Raw genomic sequence first — 17,404 nt, 5'->3', positions numbered from 1 at the left:
CTCATTCCTCTCCTAGTCATTTCTTGTTGTTAGGAGTCTGTCTTCAGTATAGGTGTGGTAACAGGCTTCAGTCCTTGATTTCCTTTTGTTTCTGCGTCCTGTGTTCTCTCATCGTGCACAGTTAGCTGACGTCAGAGTTGCAGCTACCACTTATGTGCCATTGGTTTCCAAGTCCCCGTCTCTAGTCCATTTCTGTCTAGCTTCCAACCAAATTTTCACCTGTCTGTCATGGCAGTCTTATAGTAGGTATTCAATGAACATTTGTGCAATGGCTGAATGCTTAGAACTTAGCGTCTGCTCTCCCTACTAAAACAACCTGTCCTCTCTATTCTCTTGAAACAGTGTCTCGGTATCTAAGCTTAACTTGAAAGCATTTGACTCCTCCTCCTTTACCTCACTCTGCACTTGGCCACAATTACCAGTTCCTATGTCTCTGAGCTTGGAGAAAGGGCTGGGTGCACTGCCCCCATCCTCCAAACCTGCTTTGATGACATTCTAGTCAGGCTTCTAATTTAGGCCTTAATCACAAGGCAGTGTAATTACAAGTTCACTTTTCTGTCTCATCTTTCTTCCCCCCAAGTTTGTAGCCATGTAATAAATAAATATTTGTCCCAATATGTTCTGTTGTTATTTCCTTTCTCAAATTTGTGTTAGATTGAGTGGCTGATGTTATGGATTGATGTGCTTCATAGTTTATGCATCTTAGAAAGAGATGCTAATAGAGTATTTTTGAACCCTGCTTGTAAGAATCTAATATTTGAGTGAAGAATCACTATGGACAGATAGTTCTCAGAAGTATTTCTTTTTAAATCCTTTAAGACCTGACCATACACAAAATGTTAAATAGTGTACAGAGCGAATAGCAGAAGTATCTTTAAGGATATACATATTGCATGGTACATTAAATGATAAAATGATACAATTTGATATATAGGGTCAGTGGTGTATATGTAGACAACATAGGAATAGGTAAGGTATGATTTTCTTGGCATAGTCTTGGGTAGTAAGTTAATGTATTTAAGTCAGAATGTCTCTTGTTATGTTTTTTGTTGTTCAGTTGCACAGTCGTGTCTGACTCTTTGTGACCTCATGGACTGCAGCATGCCAGACTTCCCTGTCCTTCCCTATCTCCTGGAGTTAGCTCAAACTCATGTCCATTGAGTCGGTGATGCCATCCAACCATCTCATCCTCTGTTGTCCCCCTCTCCCGCCTTCAATCTTTCCCAGCATCAGGGTCTTTTTCAATGTGTCAGTTCCTTGCATATGTGGCCAAAGTATTGGAGCTCCAGCATCAGTCTTTCCAATGAATATTCAGGACTGATTTCCTTTAGGATGGACTGGTTGGATCTCCTTGCAGTCCAAGGGACTCTCAAGAGTCTTCTCCAACACCACAGTTCAAAAGTATCAATTCTTCGGCATTCAGCTTTCTTTATAGTCCAACTCTCACATCCATACGTGACTACTGGAAAAACTGTAGCTTTGACTGTATAGACCTTTGCTGGTGAAGTAATGTCTCTGCTTTTTACCTAGGTTTGTCTTAACTTTGCTTCCAAGGAGCAAGCATCTTTGAATTTCATGGCTACAGTCACAGGCCATAGGGATTTTGGAGCCCGAGAAAGTATAGTCTGTCACTGTTTCCATTGTTTCCCCACCTATTTGCCATGAAGTGATGGAACTAGATGCCATGATCTTAGTTTTTTGAATGTTGACTTTTAAGTCAGCATTTTCACTCTCCTCTTTCATCCTCATTAAGAGACTCTTTAGTTCCTCTTCACTTTCTGTCATAAGAGTGGTGTTATCCCCATGTCTGAGGTTATTGATATGTTTCCTGACAATCTTGATTTCAGCTTGTGATTCATCCAGCCTGGCATTTCACGTGATGTACTCTGCATATAAGTTAAATAAATGGGGTGACAATATACAGTCTTGACACACTTCTTTCCTAATTTTGAACCAGTCTGTTGTTCCATGTTCGGTTTTAACTGTTGCTTCTTGACCTGCGTATAGGTTTCTCAGGAGGCAGGTAAGGTGGTGTGGTATACCCATCTCTTAAAGAATTTTCCACAGTTTGTTGGATTCCACACAGTCAAAGGCTTTACTGTAGTCAATAAATCAAAAGTGGATGTTTTTCTGGAATTCTCTTGCTTTTTCTATTATCCAGTGAATGTTGGCAATTTGATCTCTGGTTCCTCTGCCTTTTCTAAATCCAGCTTGTACATCTGGAAGTTTTCAGTTCACGTACTGTTGAAGCCTAACTTGAAGGATTGGTTAGTTTTCTGTGATTGTGGTTTTCAGTCTGTCTGCCCTCCAATGGAGAAGGATAAGAGGCTTATGGAAGCTTTCTGATAGGAGTGACTGACTGACTGGGAAACTGAGTCTTGTTCTGATGAGCGGGGCCATGTTCAATAAATCTTTAATCAATTTTCTGTTGAAGGGAAGGGCTGTGTTCCTTCCTTGTTATTTGACCTGAGGCCAAACTATGGTGGAGGTAATGAAGATGGTGGTGACCTCCTTCAAAAGGTCCCATGCACGCACTGCTGCACTCAGTGCCCCCAACCCTGCAGCAGACCACCACCCACCCACGCCTCCGCCGGAGACTCCTGGACCCTCACAGGCAGGTCTGGGTCAGTCTCTTGTGGGGTCACTGCTCCTTTCTCCTGGGTCCTGGTACACACAGGGTTCTGTTTGTGCCCTCCAAGAGTCTGTTTCCCCAGTCCTGTGTAAGTTCTGGCGGCTCTATGTTGGGTTAGTGGTGACCTCCTCCAAGAGGGCTTATGCCACACCCAGGCCTACTGCACCCAGAGCCCCTGCCCCTGCAGCAGTCCACTGCGAACTTGTACCTCCTCAGGAGATACCCAAACACAGTTCTGTCTCAGTCTCTGTGGGGTCTCTGGGTCCTGGTGCACACAAGTTATGTTTGAGCCCTCCAAGCGTCTCTGGTGAGTATGGGGTTTGGTTCTAAACGCAATTTTGCAGAAGACAGACTGAAAACTATAGTCATGGAAAACTAACCAATCTGATCACATGGACAGCAGCCTTGTCTAACTCAATGAAACTATGAGCCGTGCAGTTTAGGGCCACCCAAGATAGATGGGTCATGGTGGAAAGTTCTGACAAAACGTGGTCCACTGGAGAAGGGTCACTATTCTTGCCTTGAAAACCCCATGAACAGTATAAAAAGGCAAAAAGATAGGACACTGAAAGATGAACTCCACAGGTTGGTAGGTGTCCAGTATGCAACTGGAGATCAGTGGAGAACTACCTCCAGAAAGAATGAAGAGATGGAGCCAAAGGAAAAAATACACCCAGTTGTAGATGTGTGGTGATGGAAGTAAAGTCTGATGCTGTTAAGAGCAATAGCATAGGAACCTGGAATGTCAGGTCCATGAATCAAGGCAAATTGGAAGTGGTCAAACAGGAGATGGCAAGAGTGAACGTGTGCATTTTAGGAGTCAGTGACCAAAGAGGGACTGGAATGGGTGAATGAAACTCAGATGCCCATTATATCTACTACTGTGGGCAAGAATCCCTTAGAAGAAATGGATAGTCATAGTCAACAAAAGAGTCCAAAATGCAGTACTTGGATGCAATCTCAAAAATGACAGAATGATCTCTGTTGGTTTCCAAGGCAAGCCATTCAGTATCACAGTAATCCAAGTCTATGCCCAGACCAGTAATGCTGAAGAAGCTGAAGTTGAATGGTTCTGTGAAGACCTACAAGACCTTCTAGAACTAACACCCAAAACAGATGTCCTTTTCCTTATAGGGGACTGGAATGCAAAGTAGGAAGTCAAGAAATACCTGCTGCTGCTGCTGAGTCACTTCAGTCGTGTCCGACTCTGTGCGACCCCATAGACGGCAGCCCACCAGGCTCCCCCGTACCTGGGATTCTCCAGGCAAGAACACTGGAGTGGGTTGCCATTTCCTTCTCCAATGCATGAAAGTGAAAGGTGAAAGTGAAGTCACTTAGTCGTATCTGACTCTTAGCGACCCCATGGACTGCAGCCTACCAGGCTCCTCTGTCCATAGGATTTTCCAGGCAAGAGTACTGGAGTAGGGTGCCATTGCCTTCTCCTGGAGTAATTGGCAAGTTTGACCTTAGAGTACAGAATGAAACAGGGCACAGGTTAGCAGAGTTTTACCAAGACAATGCACTGGTCATAGCAAACACCTTCTTCCAGTAACACAAGGGAAGACTCTACACATGAACATCACCAGATGGTCAATACCAAAATCAGATTGATTATATTCTTTGCAGCAAAAGATGGAGAAACTATACAGTCAGCAAAAACAGTCTGGGAGCTGAATGTGGCTCAGATCATGAACTTCTTATTGCCAAATTCAGACTTAAATTGAAGAAAGTAGGGAAAACCACTAGGCCATTCAGGTATGACCTAAATCAAATCCCTTCCAACTTTACAGTGGATTGATAAACAGATTCAAGAGATTAGATCTCGTAGAGAGCCTGAAGAACCATGGACAGAAGTTTGTGACATTGTACAGGAGGCAGTGATCAAGACCATTCCCAAGAAAAAGAAATGCAAAAAGGCAAAATGGTTGTCTGAGGAGGCCTTACAAACAACTATCAAAAGAACAGACGTGAAAGACAAAGGAGAAAAGGAAAGGTATACCATAATGAATGCAGAATTCCAGAGAATAGCAAGGAGAGATAAGAAAGCCTTCCTCAGTGATCATTGTGAAGAAATAGAGAAAAACAATAGAATGGGAAAGACTAGAGATCTCATCAAGAAAGTTAGAGATACCAAGGGAACTCTTCATGCAAAGATGGGCACAATAAAGGACAGAAATGATACTAACAAAAGCAGAAGATATTAAGAAGAGGTGGATAGAATCCACAGAAGAACTATACAAAAGAGATCATAATGACCCAGATAACCATGATGGTGTGATCACTCACCTAGAGCCAGACATCTTGGAATGTAAAATCAAGTGGGCCTTGGGAAGCATTGCTATGAACAAAGCTAGTGGAGGTGATGGAATTCCAGTTGAGCTGTTTCAAATCCTAAAAGATGATGCTGTGAAAGTGCTGCACTCAATATGTCAGCAAATTTGGAAAACTCAGCAGTGGCCACAGGACTGGAAAAGGTCAGTTTTCATTCCAATCCCAAAGAAAGGCAATGCCAAAGAATGCTCAAATGACGATTGCACTCATCTCACATGTTAGCAGAGTAATGCTCAAAGTTCTCCAAGGCAGGCTTCAGCAGTTCAACATGAACTGTGAACTTCCAGATGTTCAAGCTGGTTTTAGAAAAGGCAGCGGAACCAGAGATCAAATTGCCAGCATCTGTTGGATCACTGAAAAAGCGAGAGAGTTCTAGAAAAATATCTACTTCTGCTTTATTAACTATGCCAAAGCCTTTGACTGTGTGGATTACAACAAAGTGTGGAAAATTCTTCAGGAGATGGGAATACCAGACCACCTGACCTGCCTTCTGTGAAATCTGTATGCTGGTCAAGAAACGACAGTTAGAACTGTACATGGGATTGCTGGGTCATAAGGTAGTTCTATTTGCAATTTTTTAAGGAATCTCCACACTGTTCTCCATAGCACCGAGGAAACCAGAATTGAAAGAGACACATGTACCCCAATGTTCATCGCAGCACTGTTTATAATAACTAGGACATGGAAACAACCTAGATGTCCATCAGCAGATGAATGGATAAGAAAGCTGTGGTACATATACACAATGGAGTATTACTCAGCCGTTAAAAAGAATTCATTTGAATCAGTTCTGATGAGATGGATGAAACTGGAGCTGATTATACAGAGTGAAGTAAGCCAGAAAGAAAAACACCAATACAGTATACTAACACATATATATGGAATTTAGGAAGATGGCAATGACGACCCTGTATGCAAGACAGGGAAAGAGACACAGATGTGTATAATGGACTTTTGGACTCAGAGGGAGAGGGAGAGGGTGGGATGATTTGGGAGAATGACATTCTAACATGTATACTATCATGTAAGAATTGAATCGCCAGTCTATGTCTGATGCAGGATACAGCATGCTTGGAGCTGGTGCATGGGGATGACCCAGAGAGATGTTATGGGGAGGGAGGTGGGAGGGGGGTTCATGTTTGGGAACGCATGTAAGAATTAAAGATTTTAAAATTAAAAAAAAAAAAAAAAGAATTGTACATGGAACAACAGACTGGTTCCAGATCTGGAAAGGAGTACGTCAAGGCTGTTGTCACCCTGCTTCTTTAGCTTATATGCAGAGTACATTAAGAGAAATGCTGGACTGGATGAAGCACAAGCTGGAATCAAGATTGCCGGGGGAAATATCAATAACTTCAGCTATGCAGATGACACCACCCTTATGGCAGAAAGAGAAGAAGAACTAAAGAGCCTCATGATGAAACTGAAAGAGGAGAGCAAAAAAGCTGGCTTAAAACTCAACATTCAGAAAACTATCATCATGGCATCCATCCCATCACTTCATGGGAAATAGATGGGGAAATGGTGGAAACAGTGAGAGACTTTATTTTTGGGGGCTCCAAACTCACTGCAGATGGTGACTACAGCCATGAAATTAAAAGATGCTTGTTCCTTGCAAGAAAAGTTATGACTAACCTTGACAGCTTATTAAAAAGCAGAGACAATTCTTTGTCAACAAAGGTCCATCCAGTCAAAGCTATGATTTTTCCAGTAGTCATGTTTGGATGTGAGAGTTGGACTATAAAGAAACTTGAGCACTGAAGAATTGATGCTTTTGAACTGTGGTGGTGGGAAAACTCTTGAGAGTCCCTTGGACAGCAAGGAGATCCAACCAGTCCATCCTAAAGGAACTCAGTCCTGAATATTCATCAGAAGAACTGATGCTGAAGCTGAAACTCCAATACCTTGGCTACATGATGTGAAGAACTGACTCATTGGAAAAGACCCTGATGCTGGGAAAGATTGAAGGCGGGAGGATAATGGGATGACAGAGGATGAGATGGTTGGATGGCATCGCTGACTCAGTGGACATGAGTTTGAGTGAACTCCAGGAGTTGGTGATGGACAGGGAGGCCTGGCGTGCTGCAGTCATGGGGTTGCAGAGTCAGACACGACTGAGCGACTGAAGTGCACTGAACTTGAAGGATTTTCAGCATGACCTTGCTAGCATGTGAAATGAGTGCAGTGGTGCAGTAGTTTGGACATTCTTTGACATTGCCCTTCTTTGGTATTGAAATGAAAACTGACCTTTTCCAGTCCTATGGCCACTGCTGAGTTTTCCAAATTTATTGGCATATTGAGTGCAACACTTTCACAGCATCATCTTTTAGGATTTAAAATAGCTCAACTGGAATTCCATCACCTCCACTAGCTTTGTTTGTAGTGATGCTTCATAAGGCCTGTTTGACTTCACACTCCAGGATATCTGGCTCTAGGTGAGTGATCACACCATCGTGGTTATCTGGGTCATTACGATCTTTTTCATATAGTTCTTCTGTGTATTCTTTCCACCTCTTCTTAATATCTTCCTCTTTTGTTAGTATCATTTCTGTCCTTTATTGTGCCCATCTTTGCATGAAAAGTTCCCTTGGTATCTCTAACTTTCTTGAAGAGATCTATAGTGTTTCCCATTCTCTTGTTTTCCTCTATTTCTTTGCATTGTTGACTTAGGACTGCTTTCTTATCTCTCCTTGCTGTTCTTTGGAACTTTGCATTTGGAAGTGTATACCTTTCCTTTTCTCTTTTGCCTTTCGCTTCTCTTCTTTTCGTAGCTGTTTGTAAGGCCTTCTCAGACAACCACTTTGCCTTTTTAATTTCTTTTTCTTGGGGATAGTTTTCATCATTGCTGTACAACCTCCATCTATAGCTCTTCAGGTACTCTATCAGATCTAATCCCTTGAATCGATTTGCCATTTCCACTGTATAATCCTAAGGGATTTGTTTTGTTTAAACCAGTCTTTTTAAGGCTGTAAATATCGTAACTTGGTACAGTGGAAAGCATAGCTTTTTGCTTTTGGTTAAGCTGTTTTTTTTTTTTTAATTATTCTTGCTTTGGCATAGACATAATTACCTCTACTGCATTGCGGATAAAAAGGGAAAATCTGTTTTAAGAAAATATTTACATGCAGTGTTGTGTTCCAGTGTTGGGGCTGATGTCCTTGAGCTTAGGAATCCTGCCTCACACCCATTCTTTGTATCTCTGAGTGACGTTGAGACTAACTGAAGAGCTGTTGAAAATGAACATGTACGGTCACCACTCATCTTCTCCCACTTTTTTGTGCCTCCCTAGGTTCATGGACTGTATCGCACAACAGGTGCTAGTTTTGAGAAGGCCCAGCAAGAGTTTGCAACAGGTGTGATGTCCAACAAAACTGTCCAGACTGCAGCCGCAAATGCAGCTTCAACTGCAGCCAGCAGTGCAGCTCAGAATGCGTTCAAGGGTAACCAAATTTAGAGAGTCTTCCGACAATGCACTGTTACCTTTTGATTGTACTTTTTTCTCTAGTTACTGTATTCTATAAATTTTTTTTTTTTGTTCCAAACACACAGTACACACAGCACGTATATTTCCTAATCTCTTGTGCATGGGCTAAAACCAGAAAAACTTCCTCGTCTTATTACTTACCTGACAGTTTCTCAATAGTTCAATGCCCCTTGCAGAAAAAAATATTACATACAAAATAAATATTCTCCATATTTTTTGGGGGATGAATATTCAGCAAATTATTTCAGTGGTGACACACTGAAATTAACATGGCACTTACTAAAAAATGCACTTAGTACTTGCTGCAGTCCTTCTTTCAAGAATCTTAGACATAAAAATTACACATTTGAGCAGTAAAGCAATGCTTCATTCCTTTTCCTTATTTATATTGAAAGAAATAGGACATCAGAAATTTAGGGACTTTTAAACTGGCTTGCTTTTTAGCAGTTTCAGTCACCAGTGAAGAGCCTGTGTGTGTTTCAAAGCAGATAATGTAAATTTTATCTTTTTATTTTCTTTATTTAGAGTAGTTGATATTTTGATAATCAATCTCTGATCTTGCATGGATACCATGTTTCTTAAAAGAATTAGTATTTTGGGTTATGCACTGCTTATGGTTGTAGGATTGGGGAGTTGTTTATAGAATCATAGAAATGATTTTCTATAATACTTTCTTTTCAATAAAAATGTTCTGGGATGTAGTATGAGGACATAATATAATATGCAGTGCATTATCCAAAAAGTAGATAATTGGTGGAATAGGATGTAGTGATGATAATACCTTTTTGTTTTTAATTTTCAGTATTCATGCCATAGTAAAATATTACTGTTTGGAAACTTTGGTATATTCTTGTGGCTACTCTTTTTAATTGAACTGAGCTTGTGTTTGGCAGCTCTCTTTTGGGGTATGCTTGTGTACTTTTTAACAGAGGTGTTAAAGTCTAGCCTAACTCCATGTCCTAAAAGAACATAACAGTATTTAAGATATTTTTTTTTTAGCCTCTCATGTCTGGTTGTCATTAAAAAGACCCCGGTACTTCACTAGACTTGAATCCCTAATGCACCTCAGTCTTTGAATTTTTGAGACACACTGAACACACTAAAATCTGTAGCAATAGAAAAAAATAAAACATTTAACTTGGACCAAGCAAGAAAATACAGATATAGTTGAATGCATTAATTATGAGCATAATCATGTTAAAATTGTTACTATGCAGCACAGGACTTCATTCTTATAGTATACTTGGGTTGAAACTTTGAATCATTTTTTAATAACTGATTAAATGCCTCGAAGACACTTGTAAAGTCATGGTACTGTTGTTTTGGAAGTCATCAGCAAACCACAGATTGCAGAATAATGAGTATGTTTTATGCAATTTGATTTTAAGGAAAGGTAGTCGGTTGGATTATATTATTTGATGCTAAAAAATCAGCTGGGTGTAAGTGGTTAAATTATTTTTATTCTTCCCCCCACATTTAGAGTTAAAATGAGTTTCATCCTAGAGGTGGGATGGTAAATTCTCCTATTTATGAAAGAAGCTTTGTGTGATGCTAGATATAACTCAGATTCATCCAGATGGTGTTTACGTTTGATTTATTTGGGACTTTGTTGAAGTAATATACTTGGAAGATATTTCTTTTATTCTGATGAAGATAGGATTCAGAGTATGAATTTAAAGCTGTTTTTATGAATATTTCTGATCAGTGATAATCTCTACCTACTTTCTCAACCAAATAAGCCCATTCAAGTTTTTTAGAGCCTATAATCTTACTGAAAAATGTTTTATCAGTATGCTTTGTTGAGTGTGGATTTTACAAATATTCAAAACATTAACCACAAAATAAAACAAAAGCACTTAGGTCTGTCATTATCTTTCAAGTTCCTTTTGTTTCTCCTTAAACTACAGATGAAAACTTTATCATAGAGACTTTTGAAGAATACTGAGATATCAATACTTTTCTTCAAGAATTATGAATGCTTCTCTCAGTTCTGTAGAAATCCTCTATTGCTAAGTAGCAAAGAATAATTACAACCAACAGTACCTTTTTTTGTTTGGATGGCGGAAGTGTTGTTTTAAATTCCAGTTATTTGGGTTAATACAAGCTTATAAAGAGAAAAATGTTTTTTAAAAACATAAATGTGCATTGAAAAGATAGCATTGCTAACAGTTTGATAAGGTAGAGGGGTTTTTAATTCTTATAATCTCTATTCTCTTAACGATTATTAGTAAATAGTCACATTTGCACTCAGTAAAAGATTGGCATTTGTTAGTGGTTTATATTTAATGTTAGCATTACCCAGTATCACAATCATGAAATGGTCTTCACATTGTAAGGAGCCACGTCAGCTTTCAGTTTGTAGTACTGTTTTGGCTATTTTATTTCAAACGAAAGTTTGAACACTGGAAAATCATTGCTCAGTGGTTTTAATTTGGAACTCGGATTATTTATCTAAGGATGTTTGTATATTTTGTCAACGAGTAATATTGCGCTGCCATTATGGTGATTGTCATGGTCCTATATAAATGCCCTCCATCTGTCCCTCTAATGTTGCATGTTTTCAGTGGTTTGGAAGTTTTGTATATTTATTGTATTAACACAGAGTGTCATAAAATAAAATGCTCTTTACTGGATGTTTGTTTGTGTAATTTTAAATACTGTATTAGCACTTCAGAGGCAGTAATTATACAGAGGGCTCAATGTGTATAGAAATACCACATTTGATTTTTTAAAATGACATGACAGTTTTTCTGTTGCTTTAGACCTTTGTAGGTAGTGGAACATGAGATTCACTAAATAGCTTGACCACTTTAAGGTCAAAATACACAGACTAGAAGCTAGATTCAAAATAGAAAACCTGTGTTGTGGCCCAGACCTCTCCTTGCGGGTTCTCATGGACGCCTCTGTACTAGTATTGTGTTGACTTGATTGGACTTGTTTCCTGTTCCCTAACCTCACTACCTGTTGTTTTATGTACTGATGAAAGTACCAATTTGTGTATTGTTGGATTTTTCATTTGATTATCTAAGGAGGATATAAAAAATACAGTCTAAAAAAAGTGTTCACGGTGAACCTTATTTGAGAAATTCATGTTTCATTAAAATAGGAACAGCTTTTTCAGTTTTCTGGGTGTTACCTAAAAGTGACTTTGGATTTTCATTGGATATAGGCCTTTTGTAAATCATGTTGATATAATGTATGGTTTGCATTTTAGAGGGAGTTTATGTTTAATTAAGTTTTAGTTTCTGTAAATCATTTGTAGTACATAATGCTTTTTATAGTTATTGCTTTATCTTTTTCTGAAAACACTGGCATTAGCACCTAATTTTGCATCTTTATTGGTAAACCCGACGTTATTTATATGCAGAGCCTGTTACCTTTTCGCGCCGTTTTCCCTTATTAGGCTTGTGCTGTCACTCGCCACTTCACTGTGTCTTCTTCATTTTCCCCTTAAGCTGAGTGTTTAAAGGAACTTGCTGATTCCTTGTGATTAAGAACTTCGGAGGTGAAATAAAAGCGGTTAATGTAAAAATAACTGAGGATGTTTAAAAATCTGTACTTTGGTAGATTTTTCAAGTACCATAGTATAAATTTATTTAGAGTAGAACCGTATGTTTTAAAACACTAGAATTGTTTCTAATACTTGTTTATTAAACTAACAGGTTGTATCTCAGTGGTTAAATATTATGGAAAGTGAAGTATTTCTACCAGAATTTTAGGGTACATTTTATACAATAGCACACTTTTTGTAAGAATGAGTATTTTTAAACTTGAAGATTTATCACAATCTATAGAAAGGTAGAAAGGAATCTGTAGAAAATTTCTAAGCCAGCCAGATGTTGCCTCTAATCTATCCTAGACAAATACAATAGATGTCCTTGATTAGAAGATTCTAGCAAAATAGGGAAAGGCTCCCCTCTAGTGTTCTTACCCTTCTTGTGGGCTTCATATTTATAGTTTAACTATGTGGTTTTGATAAGACAAAGCCTTCAACTTAGAGAATTTTCATCGGCACTGTTTATGTTTTCAAATGGCAAGGGACATAGGAGTCAGCGTGTAACAGTGCAGTGAGTGTTAAATTTTATCTAAATCTTGATTTATTTTTCAGCTCATAACTTTCTGGAGTTGGCATGGCTGATGGTGCAGTTAAAATTCTTCTGCCACTAAACCCATTCCATCTTCACTGGAGATAGAAAGTCGTTAATCCTCTTCTGCCTTATAGTGTTTCATCTGTTGACTATTATCTTTTGCACATTTAAACAATTGAATTTGTAGAACCATAGAATGCACGTTTTATTTAACTCTTTGTTTTATAGTACTTAGCTTTAATCCTAGAATTCCTCCAGAACTCTTAAAACATTTTGTGGGCCAGTAATTCTCAAGATAAATCATGGTCATGAGTAGTTGTTACCGTGACAGTTTATATTATTATTCAGGTGTTTGGGAGCTAGGAAGAAAATGCCTCAAATAACTGTTTTTCTTCTGGTGGTTACAGAAGTTCCTACCACATTATTGTCTCCTACACAAAAACTGAGCCCCCTGGGCATACACATCCCTCCGACTAATTTTTTTCTAGTATGAGGGAAATATGTATCTGTTGTAGGACTACTGAAAAATATGGAAAGTGAGTGAGAAAATAAAAATGCGTAATTTTTATCATCTAGAGATACCACTGTTAATGTTTACTGTATTTTTTCCATTCTTTTTGTATACATACATATTTTATACAGTTAAGGGATGTAAATAATGGGAATTTTTATCATGTTTTTCCCTCACTCTGTATCATATCATAATGACCTGCTAGTTTAACTTATTTATAAAGTTAAAATTACATTTCACATAAATTAAAAAAATATTTACAGCAAAAGGAGTTACAGTGGTTCATAATTTTATACCCACAAATAGGTACTGTTTAAATTTGGTTCATTTCTTTCCGTTAATTTTCCAGGAAGACCACTTTTTCCCCTAATATTAAGAAATTAGATTTCCCTCTACAGCCTGTACTTGGTCTTTTAAGGATGTCTGTCTAGCTTTCACAAACCCCATTTCTTTGGACCCCTGAAGACCACATTGGCACCAGATGTCACCTGGCCATAGTGGACTCATACATGGCTCATTAAATTTTTACTCTGAAAGTAGGTTTGTCTAGAATTATACTGTTTCTGAGTTGGGCCATGTGGATAATCATATTCTGCCAGGACTTCGAGTTACTAGAAAACTGATGTGTGATGAAAGTGGAGAAGGAAGCAGACGTACAAAAGAAGTAGGATGAAGGACATAGAAAAGACCTCAACAGCTTTCTGTTTCCTTTGTGAGCCTTACTGGTCACCCCTATTTTGTTAGCTGGATATTACATTCTCCAAGTAACATTCTTACCCTTTCCTCTCTGAGCTATCTTGAGTCAATTTCCTGAGACTTTTTACTAGAGAATTTTAACTTACACAATGGTTTGTAATCTTTTTTTCCAATTCTGGTATAAATATGTTGAATATTTATATTCCTGTTGATGAATTAGCTCTGTAACAGCGGCTGTATATGCATGTATCACATGTTAGTTTTCAAAGTCCTGTTACTGTTTTAGGTTCTGAATTTCACTTTTTTTTTATTATAAATAACTTACCAAGGAATGTATTATTGCTAAATTGCGGACCCAAGCTTGTGTTCTTTCCTTAGGACAGTATGCTTGGTCAAAGCATAAGTATAGATTTTTATGATCTTTGATGTGCATTGCCAAATTGCTCTCCAGAAAATTGTATCAATTTATGCCTCCAACTCCATCTTTATTTACACTGTCCCATGATTGGATGTTCCTTTTCTAAGAAGGCTTTGCCATCGGTAGGCTTTAACAAATAGTCGGAAGGTTTTCTGAGCATTCTGGTTTCCCACAGATGATGGGCTCAGCTGATACTCCTTGTTTATAAATAGGAGTGGCCATGTATCTTGTTTCTACAGAGAAATCTTCCACTTGCTGGAAGCCCTAAGCTAAAGATGACTAGTACAGGATGGAAAAAAAATTGCTGGCCAAGGCAGCCAATCCATTGAGGCTCTCTAGGTAAAAACTAGATTGGGTTTAACAACAGGTTATGTTATTCTTCACAATTTTTAGGACAACACTTCATTTTTAAGATCAACTCTAAATGATATTAGTCTGGACAGAAGATTCTTTTAACTTTTTTGTAAAAATAACATACTATTGGGGACTTTTTATATATCAGAAACTATACTAAATGCTTCACTTAAGTCAGTTACTTAATCCTTACACCAAGCCTGTGCTGGAATTTGTTACTGGGCCCTGTTATAGAGGAATAGGAAATTACCCCAGTCACTCAGTGAGCGGTGGTGGTGGCAGGGGAGAGGCAGCCAGGCGCGGGCCCTGACTCGTGCCGAGTGTGGGGTTGCTTCCACTACCTGGTGCCACCTCTCTCCTGGTGCCAGTTCTCTCCTTTGCATCTTCCACATTTCCAGTAACTCATATCCATCCTTTAGGGACAGTGGACTCTAGAAAACAATTCAGTAATCAAGAAAAAAAGTACAGCGTGTATTTTTGAAAATCTCCAGACCAAGGCCTGCCTCCACAGCATGTGGGTAAGTACCTGCTGCCTGCTCCTCACAGCAGTGCTGACTTCCTCAGTGGTCCTTGGCATGTGTGTGTGGTGGGGTGTGTGTGTGTTTGGAGAAACTTAAGTTGAAAACAAATCCTTATTTAACTGTCATATTAGCTATGAAGAAAATAGGCCCCTTATGTAATCATAATGGCTGCTTATTCTGGATGAGAGATTATTTATAAAATTTTTTATGGAAGTATAGTTGAAAAGTACAATTTTGTTTTTATTTCTGCTGTACAGCAAAGTGACTCAGTTACACACATATATACATTTAAAAAAAATATTCTTTTCCCATATGGTTTATCCCAGGATATTGAATATAGTTCCCTGTGCTAGATACAGAGATTGTTTATAATAAAACTATCATTTTTTATCGCTGTCATATACTTGATGAATTTTCAACGCTGTTCTCTAGATGGAGCAAATTGAGATATATGTTGTCACCTTGGAAAGTATGAAGGGTTACCAGGTTTTTCTCTGAAAGGGAGCAGTGTTTTCATCAGTTGTCATCTTATGGTGTGGCTTTTTTGGAGTTAAATTTGGAAGTTTTTCTAGGAGTTTAGTATGCAGAGATGTTGCTGTCTCCTTGGGGTTTGTATTTGTTTTCTCACTCTCTTATGGGTAGAAAGAAACTACAGCTGTTGGAGAATGTAGTCTTTGGTGTCAAACCTGTATTTGAACTTGGGCTTTGCCGCTTACCAGCTTTTTCATGTGGGATAAATTACTTAACCTCAGTTAAGTTACTTGGGTGAAAGTTAATATATCTATAAAATGAGGATATTAGTTTCTACTCATACGGTTTTAATGAATAAATGAATTAAAAAGAAGTGCTTAGCACAGTACCAGCCCATAAAACATGTATACAGGTTAAAAATTCTTACTGCCTGTCCATGTTGAAGACTCCCAAGTCTCTGCCACCCAGCTGGTCTTCTCTCCACCGTGTATTTCTAGCTGCACATGGGACTTCACGTTGGCAGCCTAGGCTGAACCTTCATGCCTTCACTGTCCCAGTCCCTGCTGGATTCCTGATCTAGGTGAAGGCACCGCGTTCTGCCCAGTGCCCAAGCCATCTTAGACTCCTTCCCCTACTCCCCGAACTGCTTCTAATCAGTCCCCAAGCTGTCGCTTCTTTCTCCCTAATGGTCTCTTCATTGTCTTCACTATCTCCTGCCTTCATTCGGGCTTCCTTCTCTTAAGGATAAAGTTTAGTGGTTTCTCCCAAACATATCCCCTTGGTGGACTGCTTTATAGATACTAGATTTTTCAGGATATTTGACTATAAAAAGTCAAAGAGCTACTAAGAGCCACAAGTTATTTGATTAATTTTTCTTTTCCATGTGGTTTTACTACTTCCTCTTATTCATTTATGCTTCTGTTTACATCCTGTGTGTCTAAGCAAAGTGAGCAGGTCATGTCTTAAAGACTTATCTTGGAGAACTCTCCAGGGTGAGGAGGAAGCTGCAGTGAAGATAGCAGGGGCACCCGCAGAGGCCGCAACTGTGTGACTAGGCAACCAGTGGGGTCCTGAGATGAAGACAGGTACTGGCTGCTTTGGAGAGGCTAGAAACCTGCTTTGCGGCTCTTACCCTTTAGTGTTTGGGAGTTAAAAAAAGGTACTGAATTATTGGAAACTGCTGAAATAGCTCCCTTAAAGGAAATGTCCAGGGTAGTCAAGACTGTTATTATGTTAAGCAGAGATTTCTAAGGAGAGCTAGGAGTGAGCTGAATGCAGTGTGTTCCAGGAAGATCAAGCTGGTAGCAAAATTGCTAAGTAAAAACTCCGTGTGAAATGCGAAGCACAGGTGTGGGTTGCCCAGCCTGTGCTGAAATTTAAAGTCAGGGTCCTTTCTCTTGTGGATTAATTTTTGAAAAAGATGTAATAACAGCTGAGAAAGCAACTGAAAATGTCCAATTTCACTTGGATTATTTAGATTGTAATTTGTTTGAAAAAAACTTGCCTTTATTGATTTGGGTAATTTTGTCAGCTTTTAATGTTGATTCCTATTAGAAGTCTGGCACATGTCAGGAATGTTAAAATGTCTCGAATGCCTAGAAGCCAAAGCATACAGTAGGTCCAGCTGTCACAGGCCCTAGATCAAGAAAATAAAGCTATTTTTGTATGTTCTAAGTTCTTCACATGATATGGAGAGTTGAAAAGGGTTGTTCGGGTCTTGAGTTTATGAAGTGGAGTCCTGTTTCTAGATGAAGCTTTTTATGGGCAAGATTACCTTCAGGAAATGTGGAGGTGTATTGCTCCATGATTGGCCTTTAATTGCGGTATTCTTGTTGGAAGAGGAGAACGTGTCCTTCAGTTGACTTTTCCCTTGTTGTAGAGGTTAAAGCATCTGCCTG

General features: G+C 38.9%; 1 protein-coding gene across 4 annotated transcripts in view; it reads left to right on the top strand.

Annotated features, from left to right (window-relative positions):
* Positions 1-17,404, top strand: part of SCAMP1 (secretory carrier membrane protein 1) — a 154,591-nt gene that overhangs the window by 113,082 nt on the left and 24,105 nt on the right. For 2 of the 4 annotated variants that reach the window (XM_013966720.2, XM_005685069.3), the window contains one exon: positions 8,253-11,982. In XM_013966720.2, the coding sequence (XP_013822174.1) occupies positions 8,253-8,417 (165 nt within the window). In that variant the 3' untranslated portion in view covers positions 8,418-11,982. Of the gene's footprint in view, positions 1-8,252; positions 11,983-14,933; positions 15,033-17,404 lie in introns of those variants that run through there. The other 2 variants (XM_005685067.3, XM_018053678.1) reach the window with 2 other exon arrangements.

This window comes from Capra hircus, chromosome 10 (genome assembly GCF_001704415.2).
Source record: "Capra hircus breed San Clemente chromosome 10, ASM170441v1, whole genome shotgun sequence".
NCBI classification, from domain to species: Eukaryota; Metazoa; Chordata; class Mammalia; order Artiodactyla; family Bovidae; genus Capra; species Capra hircus.
This window is presented reverse-complemented; position numbering and strand designations above follow the sequence as displayed.